Source organism: Cryptotermes secundus, unplaced genomic scaffold (genome assembly GCF_002891405.2).
Source record: "Cryptotermes secundus unplaced genomic scaffold, Csec_1.0 scaffold20, whole genome shotgun sequence".
Classification (NCBI taxonomy): Eukaryota; Metazoa; Arthropoda; class Insecta; order Blattodea; family Kalotermitidae; genus Cryptotermes; species Cryptotermes secundus.
Genome location: NW_019744406.1, coordinates 73,883 through 91,477, shown reverse-complemented (window position 1 = coordinate 91,477; position 17,595 = coordinate 73,883). Strand labels below are relative to the sequence as shown.

The following is a 17,595-nucleotide window of genomic DNA, read 5'->3' as shown; positions in this document are numbered from 1 at the left end:
GATAATGTAATAGCTACTGCCTCTGGAATTGGAAGCATATTTACGTGTATTAAGGAGTGAAAAGCTAGGACCACGCCTAATATTCTGCTGCATCAGAAATCATACATAATTACATAGCCTTTAATGTAATAAACAGAATTTGTATCATTTCACTGAACGGGATACCTGCAATGCAAACTCACGTTCCTTCAAGTCGGGCTTCAATGAATGTGTAAGAAGTGGGCCTTCTCGGCCCTTGCACCGCGACCTACAGTGATCTGTTGTGCTTTCCCTTTTAATTATCCCCTCAGCAATCCTGCACTTCGAATGAAGCGCAGGATTTTGGACGTGGGGGCGTCGAAATAGTCACTTGGTTCCGTAAGATATTGACTCAAGTGACGTAATCATAAATAAGCTAAGGCCTCACATTCACACCGGATATGTGTGGCTGTTTCATTCTCTTCTTGACACCTCTAACAAGTGGGACTATCACTTAGTCCCAGTTTGAAAAGGTGTTCTTTAAGGTGACAGTACCCTGTAAGTAGTCCTACCACCCATCGTAGCTGGTTCCTGTTCAACTTCAACAGTTCGTTCTCTCTTTTAATAGAGAGTCCTCGTATGAGTCCCTTAGCTTGCCTGAGTCCAGTCAAGGATCCCCAGTATTTCTTGTGTTTCATGTTTGTCCAGTCCCTCATTGCCTTTCTGGCAACTCCTATAGAGATGCCACAGGCTGGTTCAGGTCCTATGAACGGATGTTCAGCTCCAGTCTTAGCCAATTGGTCTGCTGTTTCGTTTCCAGCAATACACTCATGCCCCGGCAGCCTGTTATGTTTGGCCAGTTCCATGAGAGTTTGGTGGCAATCCCAGACCAATTTTTAGGTGATCTGGTGTTTGTCAAGTGCTTTGAGTGCAGCTTGGCTGTCAGATAAAATGTAATGTTCCTGTTTCTGTAGTTCCTATCTAATTCAAGTCGGGCTTACCCATAACCCATAAGTCAGCCTAACGATCGCGCTGTCGAATTAACGTGTAGCCTTAATTATGCGCAACAAACTGCGCTACTTTAATTACAGATAATTTGATAGCCTTGTATACCACGATATAAATTCCCACAAGTCACAAGATGTGAAGCCTTGGTACTGAAACTGGAAAATTGAAGTGTGCAACTTTTAAGGATACTATCTCTCTGGGATTTAACAACATGTAGTCCTTTGAAAGTCAACAGACGTTTCGGAGGAACATCGCAGCTCCGCTTGCCACATGCTTTCACTTTGGTTTCTTCCTCGGCTTATTCTTCGACCTTGTAGATAAGGGGAATGTTCTTCCGAAACATCGGCTGACTTTCGACTACACGGAGGTTATATCCCGGAACTGCTGCTTCGAGAACTTCAAATCCTACATATGTATGTAACTTTGTTCAGCAAAACGGTTCTTGTTGTCGTCTCATTGGTTTGAACCAGTTATATACTCGTACGTATGTATATGTCATAGATATCAGTGCAGGTGGGGGAGCTAACTCGATGCTCCCGGACACACATCGCCGCCGGAGAATGTTTGCTGGGATGAAGAGTTTGTCTGTATTCGGGGGGCGGAACCATCGTGGCGAGTCGCCCACTTCGAGATCCATCTCCCTACCAGAGAGTACGGTGCCCAGAGTATTGCACGTATAACCCCTGGCTTCAGTGACATCTTTCTGTAAATGCAATTTCTTATTAAGACTAGTTGTTTCAGTTGTGTATTTTATATTCTGATACAAATAATATTATAACTTGACCTCAGTCATTATTGTCACGTGTATGGGTGACTAAGACGCCGGTTTGGATTGGTGAATCGGTTTATTGGATCTTCATTAGCCGTAACTGCAATCAGTTGATTACTGTAACTATAGCACATGTAACGTCACGCACTTAGTACTTACTTATTTACTCATGGAGCTGAGCCCATCTGGTGGAGCCCGCCAATTCTGTAGCTACTCAAGAATTTCCCAGCATTTTATGGAACCCGGAGGTTCATTACCGTGTTCACAAGAGCCCTCCAATGGTCCCCATCCTGAGCCAGATCAATGCAATCCATACCATCCCATCCTATCTCTCTAAGATCCATTCTAATATTGTCCACCCACCTACGCCTTGGTCTTCCCTGTGGTCTCTTTCCTTCTGGTTTTCCCACCAATATCCTATACGCATTTCTCGTCTCCCCAATTCTTGCTACATGACCTGCCCACCTCATCTTCCTTGAATTGATCATTATAATTATACTTGGAGAAGAGTACAAGTTATGAAGCTCTTCATTATGCAGTTTTCTCCTACCTCCTGTTACTTAACGTCACGTATTAAGTCTTCAAATTCCTCTTCTGGCCACAGTGCTGTGCCCTTCGAACTTCGGAACTCAAGTGAAGTCAATTCCTGTTCCCGCATTCTCTCATATCCTCTCAGCACGAGCCATGGACACAAAACACGGTTATATTGTTGCGTAGCGCAGACCACACAGAAAACAAGTCACATGATAACTACGTGTATCTCGCCAGTCTATTGGCGCAGTGAATGTTGCCTAGGAACCAACTATAAACATTCATCCTCTTGTTGCGTGACCTTAAGCAAGAAGATCTTTATCGCGCCGTTGCATAGCTATACATGTTACAATATTATGATTTAAAGAATTAATTTGAGTATAACTACTGATTATACAGCGTACAGACTTCATAAGTAGCAGCAATAAGAATTTGATTGTCTGATCACTGAACAAGATTAGATTCCAAAAATGAAGGTAGTATTTAACCACCTTAATACATCAAGATCAGCAAAGGGAAATGAATTGCACTATGCAACAATACTTTTAAAGCTGTATTTGGGTATGTAGACAGTACCACGAACAGAGTTCGTATCGAGTAATGTAACAGAATTACAGACAAGAGTTATTTTTAAGAAACCGTTTATTATTCTGCTGCATTTTATAGCTCTTGACAGCAGAATCTTCGGTGTTAAAATACTTTAACGCAATCGATTATGCTTACACTGGACAAAAACATACGGTGTTTGAAATTTTCGTATAATTATATTGCAAAAAACATTGTTGTCTATGATATCAAGTATTTTAATAGTTGGATCATTGTAAGGAAACATAATCATGAAATAAATAGTAACCCCCCACTATTACTGCGGAAAATATGTAGGGATTCGAGCGAATGTTGTGAACACCATTTCCGAAGTCGTGACCACACTTAACACAAGCAGCTAAATTGACATTGAGGGATGAGCAGTCTTGTCTGGTGTACTTTCGAGATCCAAATTATACCGTAACTGCGTGCCTTCGTTAAGTCTGACTGCAAAAGATTTATTTTTACTCTCGTCCGGGCGAGGTTAGAATCGAAATGAGTGGATATTAACCTCCGCAGACTCTCGTTCATACGCACTTTGGATTCGTAGGAAGCGCTTACAGAATTCTACACTCAGATTCAAAAAGGGTAATTATGCGGTAGCGTAGTTGGTTGAGGCACTGTGCTACAAACCGGAAGATCGTGGTTTGATTCCCGATGAGGTCATTAGATATTTAAATTGGCCTAATCCTTCCAACCGCACTGTGGCCTTGCTATTGACTGAGCCTCTAACAGACATAAGTACTAAGTATCTTCCTGGAGGGTAAAGGGCCCCCGGCGCATTAGGCTGACAGCCTCACCGCCATCTGTTAGCCGATTGTCCAGAAAATGTGGGACCCTCGACGCCTTACAAACCTATGGTCCTAAACAGTCTGTTACAGGGATAGCTTTACCTTTACCTTACCAAAGCCCATTAACTGTAGATGTCAGCACTATTCCTCACAGCCCATTCCTGCAGTTCTGTAATTAACTTCTTAAGAAGGATTTTACTTCATGGAGATAGATACATACGACTGGATAAATGTCTCCTCCTATTAATTCGTAGATATTGTATTTAATTACGATGTAATTATATAGAAATTTTACTGAGAGACATCCAGCAATAATTGTCCGAAACCCTACAAAATACAAATAATATTGAAAAATTCTCTCTTCTTAGATGTGGTGCCGTGTATATCTTATGTGAACTGACGTTTCGGAGGTTCACACAAGATCTACACGGCACCACATTCAAGAAGACTGTAATCTTAACAGTCACCGCCGTGAAAACCTCAAATATTACATGCAAATAATATTTTCTAAATTTCGACTTGAGGAAAGTTTGGTTTACTTTGCCTCGTGCTGTAACTTCATCATTAAATCTGAGAACAAAATTATTAGAATCACATTTTTCAAATTTTACAATAGTTTCTAAACACCCAGAGAGAGGAAGAAAGTTTTCCCATGAAATATAGTTTCAAAACCGAACTGGTTACAGTACGTGGTGAGTTTAAGTGTTCGTAAAACGGCGTTATATATCATAGATATGGAAACGACTAGTATAAAAGAGAAATTACATTTGGAAAGATGTGCTGTATCTCACATTCACGATATAGTTGCAGTGGACGCAGAATTCACCTTACATAATCTTTAATTGTCCCATGAATGCAGTGCTGTGTGTGTTTCATTTGTTTAGTAACAAGTGTCTGTTAACGTGTCTTGTTTTCATTAGACTGACTGGTATTAATTTTTATGTTGTGGTGGACGTGTACTGATGACACTGTCGAGCAGACTATTATGCACACTTCTGTCTTTTTGATCACAACTACACACTGTTCAATTACGTCTTCCAAAGTTTGTGCATTTTATACCAGTTCTTGTCGATATATGTATATATATGCGTTTAATTCATTCCCGATAACGATGATATGGTGATAATTGAAGCAATGAAATGTGTTTATTATAATTAAATTCAGTTCCCTTTAATTTATACAAATACAAGCCAACTTTCAATATCAGCTTCATAGTTTTATGCAGTCCTCTTCAAATATTAATTTTGAAATTTAGAATTTATGATCTTGATTTAACTGCTTATCACGCAAACAAGCTTTTTGTTGAAGAATGCCGTCTCCTGGGCTGTGGCGCCGTGTAGATATTGTTTGAACAGACGTCTCGGAGGAATGTATTGCCTCAATCTTCAGAGCAGAAAAATCCGCGAGCTGAGGAACCAGCGTAAGCATGTGGCTGCAGACTGATCCACTAGTCAAAAACACGTAACTATATAAGAACAGGGCCGGAGATGTTTTATACTAATGGCTCAGTCTGCATCCACCTGTTCACGCTCGTTCCTCAGCTCGCGGATTTTCTACTCTGAAGATTGAGGCAATACATTCCTCCGAAACGTCGGTTCACACAAGATCTACACGGCGCTACATCCCACAAGACGACATTCTTCATAGTCACCACTGTGAAAACCTCAAGTCTACGTAAGCATGTTGATCGTTAAAGAACCAAGGAATTGTGGTTTCATTTTGTATTCTTAATAGCAAGGTAGTAACTTTAAATTGAAGATAGTCATAATTTTACAGATATTGGACGCTAATGGGGAGGCTTTTCTAGAAGTGAACACAGAAGAAATTAAGTAAAAGTTAATGTCTTGTCATCAGATTGCAGGTAGAAGTTGTAACCTAGATACAGATAATGAATCCAGCAGAAATGTAGCAAGGTTCAAATCTTACGTGGGAACTAGATATAAAATCAAAATTACACCATAAAATGTTAATAAAAGATGAAACCCGGGAAATGCTTGTCGACGTTCACTTTAGATTGTCTTCCATTTCCATACCTAAAATCGTGCAGATTTAAATAGACGAAACTTTAAATTTCTCTTGTTTTGTATCCATATAAGGCTTCGTTTCTTGTCCAAAGTGAAGGCATAGTTTGAGGGTGCTCCATAGGAACGTGGGAGCGGGGGTAGCGCTGTAAGTATAGTGACCGGCTATGAGCTGGGCGGCAGAGGTTTCGGATTTCGAGTCCAAGTAGGGTCTTCTCCACGTCGCCCAGCCTGGCTCTGGAGAGCACCCAGCCTCCTAGCCAATGGGTAACGGGGGATCTTTCCCTGGCGATAAAGCGGCCGGAGCGTGAAGCTGACCACTCACCTCCAACTAGTGCCGAGGTCAAGAAAATGTGGGGCTATACATCCACTACCCCATACGCCTTTATGGAGTAGTTATGCTTAATTAGGTAAGCATAGGGACAACTTCACTTTACTTACTGTGTGATTTAGTGGCGTTTCGACGTCAATAACGATCGATGTTATCAGATTAATTTGTAATTACGTTACAGTAAATGACGACCATTTTGTCAATGTTATTTTTATTAACTTACGCCATGTTCCACTGCTTCTAAAGGGCTCACCGTCATTAAAAATTCATGTTATTGATACAATACCTATTCTCAGTCTTTCCTCTATACTGACATACTATGCTTTGTCTAAATTTAATTTTCAAACGTCAGCATCAATTTGTGTAGCGCCGCCTTCAGAGGCGCAGCCAGCTCAATCCCATTGTCACGGTTCAAACTTTCAGTCAGCGGGAACTGTAGACACACATTTGAAGACTGTTACCGAAGCCAATGAACTCCAAAATATTTGACGATTCTTGTATTATTTAGGCCATTCTTTCACCGGTGATGACAGCTGACATTGCTGATATTTAGATCAACCAACCAAATGGGGTCTAAAACATAACGCAGCCGTTCTGCTCCTGCATGATCCAAACTGGAATTCTCTGACGAGTCACATGAGACTGGGCACAGCGACCACACCGACATTCTACTTTACAAGCAAACTCCGTGGCTTTAGTCCCCAAGTGAACTATACCGACCGAGGCACCGCCGCTTGTCGACGAAGTTAATGCCAACTTCGCGTGGTCAGCGCAACGAATCCCACGGCCGTTAATTTCGGTTTTCTAGACCGGAGCCGCTACTTTTCCATTCAAATAGCTCCTGAATTATCCTCACGAGGCTGAGTGGACCACGTTCCAAACCCACAACTTCTCAGAAAATCTGGTAGCGCCGGGAATCGAACCCGGACCTCTGGTATAATTAACGGCCGTGGGAATCCTTTGCGCTGACCACGCGACACCCTCTATCCACTAAAGTTGACACTAACTTCGCCGACAAGCGGCGGTTGCTCGGTCGGTATAGTTCGCTTGCGGACTAAAAGCCACGAAGTTTCTTTTTAAAAGACGAAGGCCCGGCGTATGTGTGTCTCGTATGGGTACAATATATAAGCCTCATGGAGCGAAGTGGTTCGTTCTAAAATATGTGTAGAGTGTTTAACTTTGAATTCTGTTTTCGTTCCTAATGTAAAACCATTTTAATTTTCTACAATTTCATTAGAAACAGAACTAAACGTTCACAAACAGCCTTTTGTTGTGATCTTGTTAACACAGCTCTGTTAAGAAGTCCATAGTGATAATCATGTTAATAATTAATATGCACTGATTAACAGACTATCCCCTTAGTTTTTAATGGTTATACCTGCAGTTTTCATTGTTGTTATTGTTATTTTATTTAAACTGCAAATGGAGTTCTACCCAGTGGCAGTGATGCTACAATAAGACACAACACACAAATAACACACATCACACAAAATAGCACACCACACTTAAACAAAACACAGCACACAAAAATACACAAACAATAGAGGATACACTGCACAAAACGAATACAATTCAAATACGTTTACAACTACAACTACAACAAATACAATTACAACTACAATTATATAAATTAATATTAATAAAAATAAGTATGCTGTACACTAAAAAGTAACAGTAATGAAGTACATAATGCCATGTTCTGATGTGCCCACATTTCACCATGGCCTTCCGTTCATTCTACTTCACTACACTTGCGTACCCTTCACATCCTCACCACAATTCACTTCACTTCACTTCATTTTCGGATGATTTATTTTCTTAGGGCAAAAAGGTTGTATATCCATGATTATTCTGAATAAAATCACAATAGAAATTAGGCAAAATAAAAATCCCCCCTTCTATCGCCTATGTTCAACTATTCGTGCTGTGAACACAGTAACCTTGTTCCTATGAGATATGGAGATAGATGAATTAACAGCTAGACGGACAACGTGTTAGCGTAGTTCGCCTGTCAGACAGAAATACTGCTCACCAGATGTCTCCACAAGACAAACTATATCTATCTTCCCTCTGCTCCAGTCAACTTACCATAACACACTGAAAAAGTGTATAAATTATTGTCCCTTATATCGGATGATATGTATACGAAATATCATTCAGTTGCTTTTGGGCATTAGTGGGAATGTGAAAAACGGAACGGAGAGACAATATTAACGAACAAGTTGAAAGAGTTTTACACTTGACACCCTTGATTATTCGTTCGTCAGAGTGGCAGAGTGTAAGTTTATTAAGCCCTGATAATAAGGGTACCATCTGATATCATAGCAGGATTACTGGTTGTCATTACACTTACATATTATTGCTAATATAATTATTGTTAAAATTATATAAATTGCGTTTTTTTATTTTGTTTTTTGTATGTTTTGTTATGGTTTCTTTACTTGTTCTCTCTTTGTAAATGGTCCTCGTGCTGTTAAATTAGCTCCAAAGTAAATAAGAAATTAATTTAAATTTTGACCTGTGGGCTGTAAACACGTAAATGAATAAGAAATCGAACCATTCAATTTCTAATGCTGTTTGGAACTAAAAATTGGTTTCCTTGGTCGTATTTTGTTTTGTCACTTTCGTAGTTATGGTGGAGACTTAAGACTCGCAGCACCGCGCCCTGGTGTCGTGAGGGCGCGGTAGCGTAGTTGGTTGAGGCACTATGCTACAAGCCGGAAGGTCGTGGGTTCAAGTCCCGACGAGGTGGACTTTTTTCAATTAACCTAAATCTTCCAGGCGCACTATGGCCCTGGGGTCAACTCAGCCTCTAACATAAATGAGTACCAGGAATCTTCCTGGGGGGTAAAGGGCGGCCGGCGCGTAAGGCTGACAAATTTACGGCCGTCTTTGAGCCGATTGTCTGGAGAAAATTTGGGAGTCTCGACGTCCCACAATTCTACGGCCTCCACGGCCTGTTGCAGGGATAGTTTTATCTCTATTTTACTTTATTTTGTTATTGTGGTGTTAATTTTACTCAAGACGAATACTCGTAGGTTTATATGTATATTTTTCCCTCACTGCTAATGAGTGGCGTGATTGCACTTACTGAACTGTTTTTGTATCTAAGAGATAAAGTTGCTTTGTTTTTCTCTTGTTTGTGTGTATGTATTTGTTTTTAATTTTTCGTGTGCTTTGGCGATTTAACTATCTCGTAATTGCGTAAATAAATACAGAATTGAATTAAACTGAATTATTATTAATTCTCTTTTACTGTTAATTGTTAGGTTTTTTAAAGAACCAACTAATTTTAAAATAAAAATTTGTCATCATAATGGTTACCAGTCATTTGAAGACAAGGATATCGTTAACTTCCCATACGTCACGTACCTCGGACGGTGTTCTGCAGAATACGAGTATTAATACATTGAAAATAGGGAAAAACTTCTTCGGTTCGGGACATCATGTGGCTTCGTGCTATTTTGTGATATTTATATGTATGTTGCCCACACTCTATTGTATGTAATGTACTGGTTTAGAAATGTATACAAAATATAGCACGCGGCACTTGTAAGTGAAGGATATCCAATAAAAGTATGTATCTTATATCCCGCACGTCTGTGGCCAGTACTGCAGCAACTCCACCACCAACTTCGATAATATTACAAATAGATATTTTATTATTCAACCCTTTCCGCTGAAAGGAGTAACTAGATGGCTAAGTCGGTAATAAAGAATAATTCATTACCTGTTGCATCGTGTACATAAAAATGTTTATTCTCATACTTCCGTCAGCATAATTTATTGAAAAAGTATACAGATTACCTATTTAGATGGAGGTCGTATATCTGAGGCACAACATGTTTCGACTCCTAATCGGTCATCGTCAGGCACTGATTGATCCACTCAAGAATCTGTTTTCCCTAGGAAGAACTAGAATACATGATCAACATACCCATGGAACAATATATTTATATATATATCATCTTAAATTTGATTTTATAAAATAAGAGTCTTAATTAATTTTAATTTTAACTTTGAGGATATTGTAACAAGTTCAAAATCAATAAAAAGAACAACCCTACAATATGGATCTATATTACATGTATGTTCAATACTTAAAATGAATCAGCACCTGATGATGACCCATTAAGGGTCGAAACATGTGCCGCAGATCTACGACCTTCATGTAAGTAGGTCATCTGTGTACTTTTTATAAATGTTGTGTTGGAGGAAATATGAAATAAACATTTTTAAAGCATAATTCTGTTGCGGCTGGAACAAGTCACTACGTAGTTCCTAACCCATGCAGCTGCTACTCCTGATGATGATATTTCAAAGAATGAAAGCGGTCGCTGTTTCAAAAATCAGTCTGCTCATTCATACTTTACTGCATTCCCTTTCTTACTCAAAAAAATTAATGTGTACTAGTTTATACTTTGGTTGTTTATGTGCCCATTGTACGTGGCATTGCAACGTCCCAGACATGTTTCCGCTACGCTATGAATCATTCCTCTTTCATATATTAGTCGAATAATGTTAGAGAAAAAAACTTTCCGTTACGCTTTCAGAAGTTTTAGTCGCAGATGGAAACTTATTCACTAGGCTTTTTAGTTTTTACTTAAATTATAAATATAAATTAATTATTAAATTTACTTACTTTTTTCAATATGACTTTTGTTTCACACTTCATTTTTCTTAAACAAGTCATTCAAAATGATTATTATATTCATTTTGCTTGCCATGCTTATGAGTTGTATACAAATAAATGCCTCATCCCCAGTTCAGACAACAGTTTAAATGGAATTAAATTTGTAATGGCAAAATAAAACTGCAGAATATTAATTAGAACAGTAATTTCTTAATCCAAAAGGGGGGACATATTTACATAACGTACTATAATTTTATGGGGGCACGCGGTGACGTAGTTGATTCAGGCACTATGCTACAAGCCGCAAGGTCGCGGGATTAAATTCCGATGAGGTTGATTTTTTCAATTGACCTAATCCTTCCTGCCGCACTATGGCCTTGGAGTCGACTCAGCCTCGAACAGAAATGAGTACCAGGAATATTCTTGGGGATAAACGGCGGCCGGCGCGTAAGGCTGAGAACCTTACCGCCATCTATGAGCCGATTGTCTAGAAAATGTTGGAATCTCACAACCCTATGTGTCTCCACGGCCTGTTGCAGGGATAGTTTTATCTCTGTTTTACTTTATTTTGTTATTGTGGTGTTAATTTTACTCAAGACGAATACTCGTAGGTTTATATGTATATTTTTCCCTCACTGCTAATGAGTGGCGTGATTGCACTTACTGAACTGTTTTTGTATCTAAGAGATAAAGTTGCTTTGTTTTTCTCTTGTTTGTGTGTATGTATTTGTTTTTAATTTTTCGTGTGCTTTGGCGATTTAACTATCTCGTAATTGCGTAAATAAATACAGAATTGAATTAAACTGAATTATTATTAATTCTCTTTTACTGTTAATTGTTAGGTTTTTTAAAGAACCAACTAATTTTAAAATAAAAATTTGTCATCATAATGGTTACCAGTCATTTGAAGACAAGGATATCGTTAACTTCCCATACGTCACGTACCTCGGACGGTGTTCTGCAGAATACGAGTATTAATACATTGAAAATAGGGAAAAACTTCTTCGGTTCGGGACATCATGTGGCTTCGTGCTATTTTGTGATATTTATATGTATGTTGCCCACACTCTATTGTATGTAATGTACTGGTTTAGAAATGTATACAAAATATAGCACGCGGCACTTGTAAGTGAAGGATATCCAATAAAAGTATGTATCTTATATCCCGCACGTCTGTGGCCAGTACTGCAGCAACTCCACCACCAACTTCGATAATATTACAAATAGATATTTTATTATTCAACCCTTTCCGCTGAAAGGAGTAACTAGATGGCTAAGTCGGTAATAAAGAATAATTCATTACCTGTTGCATCGTGTACATAAAAATGTTTATTCTCATACTTCCGTCAGCATAATTTATTGAAAAAGTATACAGATTACCTATTTAGATGGAGGTCGTATATCTGAGGCACAACATGTTTCGACTCCTAATCGGTCATCGTCAGGCACTGATTGATCCACTCAAGAATCTGTTTTCCCTAGGAAGAACTAGAATACATGATCAACATACCCATGGAACAATATATTTATATATATATCATCTTAAATTTGATTTTATAAAATAAGAGTCTTAATTAATTTTAATTTTAACTTTGAGGATATTGTAACAAGTTCAAAATCAATAAAAAGAACAACCCTACAATATGGATCTATATTACATGTATGTTCAATACTTAAAATGAATCAGCACCTGATGATGACCCATTAAGGGTCGAAACATGTGCCGCAGATCTACGACCTTCATGTAAGTAGGTCATCTGTGTACTTTTTATAAATGTTGTGTTGGAGGAAATATGAAATAAACATTTTTAAAGCATAATTCTGTTGCGGCTGGAACAAGTCACTACGTAGTTCCTAACCCATGCAGCTGCTACTCCTGATGATGATATTTCAAAGAATGAAAGCGGTCGCTGTTTCAAAAATCAGTCTGCTCATTCATACTTTACTGCATTCCCTTTCTTACTCAAAAAAATTAATGTGTACTAGTTTATACTTTGGTTGTTTATGTGCCCATTGTACGTGGCATTGCAACGTCCCAGACATGTTTCCGCTACGCTATGAATCATTCCTCTTTCATATATTAGTCGAATAATGTTAGAGAAAAAAACTTTCCGTTACGCTTTCAGAAGTTTTAGTCGCAGATGGAAACTTATTCACTAGGCTTTTTAGTTTTTACTTAAATTATAAATATAAATTAATTATTAAATTTACTTACTTTTTTCAATATGACTTTTGTTTCACACTTCATTTTTCTTAAACAAGTCATTCAAAATGATTATTATATTCATTTTGCTTGCCATGCTTATGAGTTGTATACAAATAAATGCCTCATCCCCAGTTCAGACAACAGTTTAAATGGAATTAAATTTGTAATGGCAAAATAAAACTGCAGAATATTAATTAGAACAGTAATTTCTTAATCCAAAAGGGGGGACATATTTACATAACGTACTATAATTTTATGGGGGCACGCGGTGACGTAGTTGATTCAGGCACTATGCTACAAGCCGCAAGGTCGCGGGATTAAATTCCGATGAGGTTGATTTTTTCAATTGACCTAATCCTTCCTGCCGCACTATGGCCTTGGAGTCGACTCAGCCTCGAACAGAAATGAGTACCAGGAATATTCTTGGGGATAAACGGCGGCCGGCGCGTAAGGCTGAGAACCTTACCGCCATCTATGAGCCGATTGTCTAGAAAATGTTGGAATCTCACAACCCTATGTGTCTCCACGGCCTGTTGCAGGGATAGTTTTATCTCTGTTTTACTTTATTTTGTTATTGTGGTGTTAATTTTACTCAAGACGAATACTCGTAGGTTTATATGTATATTTTTCCCTCACTGCTAATGAGTGGCGTGATTGCACTTACTGAACTGTTTTTGTATCTAAGAGATAAAGTTGCTTTGTTTTTCTCTTGTTTGTGTGTATGTATTTGTTTTTAATTTTTCGTGTGCTTTGGCGATTTAACTATCTCGTAATTGCGTAAATAAATACAGAATTGAATTAAACTGAATTATTATTAATTCTCTTTTACTGTTAATTGTTAGGTTTTTTAAAGAACCAACTAATTTTAAAATAAAAATTTGTCATCATAATGGTTACCAGTCATTTGAAGACAAGGATATCGTTAACTTCCCATACGTCACGTACCTCGGACGGTGTTCTGCAGAATACGAGTATTAATACATTGAAAATAGGGAAAAACTTCTTCGGTTCGGGACATCATGTGGCTTCGTGCTATTTTGTGATATTTATATGTATGTTGCCCACACTCTATTGTATGTAATGTACTGGTTTAGAAATGTATACAAAATATAGCACGCGGCACTTGTAAGTGAAGGATATCCAATAAAAGTATGTATCTTATATCCCGCACGTCTGTGGCCAGTACTGCAGCAACTCCACCACCAACTTCGATAATATTACAAATAGATATTTTATTATTCAACCCTTTCCGCTGAAAGGAGTAACTAGATGGCTAAGTCGGTAATAAAGAATAATTCATTACCTGTTGCATCGTGTACATAAAAATGTTTATTCTCATACTTCCGTCAGCATAATTTATTGAAAAAGTATACAGATTACCTATTTAGATGGAGGTCGTATATCTGAGGCACAACATGTTTCGACTCCTAATCGGTCATCGTCAGGCACTGATTGATCCACTCAAGAATCTGTTTTCCCTAGGAAGAACTAGAATACATGATCAACATACCCATGGAACAATATATTTATATATATATCATCTTAAATTTGATTTTATAAAATAAGAGTCTTAATTAATTTTAATTTTAACTTTGAGGATATTGTAACAAGTTCAAAATCAATAAAAAGAACAACCCTACAATATGGATCTATATTACATGTATGTTCAATACTTAAAATGAATCAGCACCTGATGATGACCCATTAAGGGTCGAAACATGTGCCGCAGATCTACGACCTTCATGTAAGTAGGTCATCTGTGTACTTTTTATAAATGTTGTGTTGGAGGAAATATGAAATAAACATTTTTAAAGCATAATTCTGTTGCGGCTGGAACAAGTCACTACGTAGTTCCTAACCCATGCAGCTGCTACTCCTGATGATGATATTTCAAAGAATGAAAGCGGTCGCTGTTTCAAAAATCAGTCTGCTCATTCATACTTTACTGCATTCCCTTTCTTACTCAAAAAAATTAATGTGTACTAGTTTATACTTTGGTTGTTTATGTGCCCATTGTACGTGGCATTGCAACGTCCCAGACATGTTTCCGCTACGCTATGAATCATTCCTCTTTCATATATTAGTCGAATAATGTTAGAGAAAAAAACTTTCCGTTACGCTTTCAGAAGTTTTAGTCGCAGATGGAAACTTATTCACTAGGCTTTTTAGTTTTTACTTAAATTATAAATATAAATTAATTATTAAATTTACTTACTTTTTTCAATATGACTTTTGTTTCACACTTCATTTTTCTTAAACAAGTCATTCAAAATGATTATTATATTCATTTTGCTTGCCATGCTTATGAGTTGTATACAAATAAATGCCTCATCCCCAGTTCAGACAACAGTTTAAATGGAATTAAATTTGTAATGGCAAAATAAAACTGCAGAATATTAATTAGAACAGTAATTTCTTAATCCAAAAGGGGGGACATATTTACATAACGTACTATAATTTTATGGGGGCACGCGGTGACGTAGTTGATTCAGGCACTATGCTACAAGCCGCAAGGTCGCGGGATTAAATTCCGATGAGGTTGATTTTTTCAATTGACCTAATCCTTCCTGCCGCACTATGGCCTTGGAGTCGACTCAGCCTCGAACAGAAATGAGTACCAGGAATATTCTTGGGGATAAACGGCGGCCGGCGCGTAAGGCTGAGAACCTTACCGCCATCTATGAGCCGATTGTCTAGAAAATGTTGGAATCTCACAACCCTATGTGTCTCCACGGCCTGTTACAGGGATACCTTTACTTACTTTACTAAGGCCGCACCATAGATCAAGCGGTTAGTCGCTGGCTTCCCACCGCGGCGGCCCGGTTTCGATCCCGGGTCTGGTCAAGTGGGATTTGTGGTTGACAAAGTGGCGCTGGGGCAGGTTTTCTCCGAGTACTTCGGTGTCCCCTGCCAATCTTCATTCCAGCAATTGCTCCACAATCACCCTCACCTATCATCTGGGGCTGGTACAATAGGCCAGAAGTGGCCGCAGTACAAGGGACTTCGTCCCACCCCACTAGCAATAAAAAAGCACTTACTTTACTATAAATTATGATAAAAGTTTTCAAGTTGGAGACTTGCTTACATTTTTAGCAGCTGGCAGATTAACTAAACATAATTTAATCTGTATGGCAAGTTTTCCAAGTCGTGGCATTCCACGAGATAAATATTTTGTTATAATTTTATGAATATTTAAATATACCATCCTTTCAATGATTATTTTCCAAATTTGGATTCTTAAGTAATGGGTCTATATTAGTCTTACTTAAGACGCCGCTGATCTTCATTTCTTTCGGCATGCAAGTAATGATGGAAATAGTAAACATTTCTGAAACGTCGAAATATGCACACCTGTCGTTTCAACTTAACGCATTTCGCATATTTTCAGGCCGTTCGCCAGGTTCAGCTGTTGGAACGAGACCATTTGGACAGCCCCTGTGTCTTTCAGAATCAATCAACGAAAACGGTTCAGTTGCTAGTGCGAAAGCCAAAAATCGCTTAACCAGATAAATCCTGAACTTTAGTTTCTATGTTCATAGAAGAAACCTTTGTCAAAACGTCTATTAGGAAATCTCATGACTTAAACAAAGCGATGCTCAAAAACATAACGAGATAAATTCCTTATTTTGTCACGTAATTTACGTTATTTCTTGTCCTCTGTTGTTAATGTTATTATTTCCTGTAGAAAAATGTTCAGTTTTTCTTCTGTTATGAGTCTTCATATCTTAGTAAATTTATGTTCTGTTATCTTGGAAAAAAAATAAAAAAAATCCATTCCCACACAGATATATGTTTGGAGTATTAATTAAAAGGTGAATTGTCCGTCCTCACTATTACATGCGCGGTTTCCCTCAAGTACATGCATTTTCTTGTGTCAGCGCCTAGGCCTCTACAAATACACATGTCCAGCGACTCCTAGTGGTTTAATAAACATCATGAATTATATATTTTGAAAAATATATATCTATGAAAATCGTTTTCTCAAGAAATAACTTTCGGTTCGTCCTATTTGCACATCGTCCTTTGTTGAGAAATGTTGAAAAGATGGGGTATTTGAACGTAAGTGGAATTTCACTTATATAGCATGGCGTGACCACCCATTTTAATTCATGTTTTTTCTTACATATGGAATCCATTTTCATAGAACTAATCCCATGCCTCATAAGGTTTTGTAACTGACAGCTTTCCCTTCATTTTGTGACCCCTTCAGATTCATTAAAATGAGTGCAGAGTGTGTATTTATGTGTGTATGTGCATAATTGAACTCAACTTCATATGTAAAAAACCCAAGAAAATTTTTGAAAATATCAGAAGTTCTTCGTGATATATTTCCACTGAGAATTTGGTAATAGAGGTGTCAGTGATACAGAAACAGACAAGATTAATTCCTAAAATTACTCTTCACTTAATCCAGAAGGAGTACAATAAGTGTTTCTTGTTCACTGGTTCCTCCATTTCCAACTCAGAGTTAAACTAACACCACAGATTTGAGTCCTCAGTATTTTACGGACGTAGAGTGGTCCCCGTGAGGTTTAATTCTAATAATTTACTTATCCGTACATATCTGTACATATTAACAGGGCTCCTCTTTGTTCTGAAACAGGTAGCCGAAATTTTCTACGTTTATATGGCAAACATGGAAATATTATAATTCAAAATTGATCTTAACTCAGAGAAAATGTAATATATTTATTCTTTTTTTTTCGAGATCATAATTAAATCCGGATTAACACATATTCTACAAAACTACACTCCAATATTT

General features: G+C 37.9%; 1 protein-coding gene across 2 annotated transcripts in view; it reads left to right on the top strand.

Annotated features, from left to right (window-relative positions):
- LOC111874632 overlaps positions 1-17,595 on the top strand; it is a 627,779-nt gene that overhangs the window by 580,130 nt on the left and 30,054 nt on the right. For both annotated transcript variants that reach the window (XM_033755536.1, XM_033755537.1), the window contains one exon: positions 1,468-1,617. In XM_033755536.1, coding sequence (XP_033611427.1) covers positions 1,468-1,617 — 150 coding nt within the window. The remainder of the gene's footprint in view (positions 1-1,467; positions 1,618-17,595) is intronic.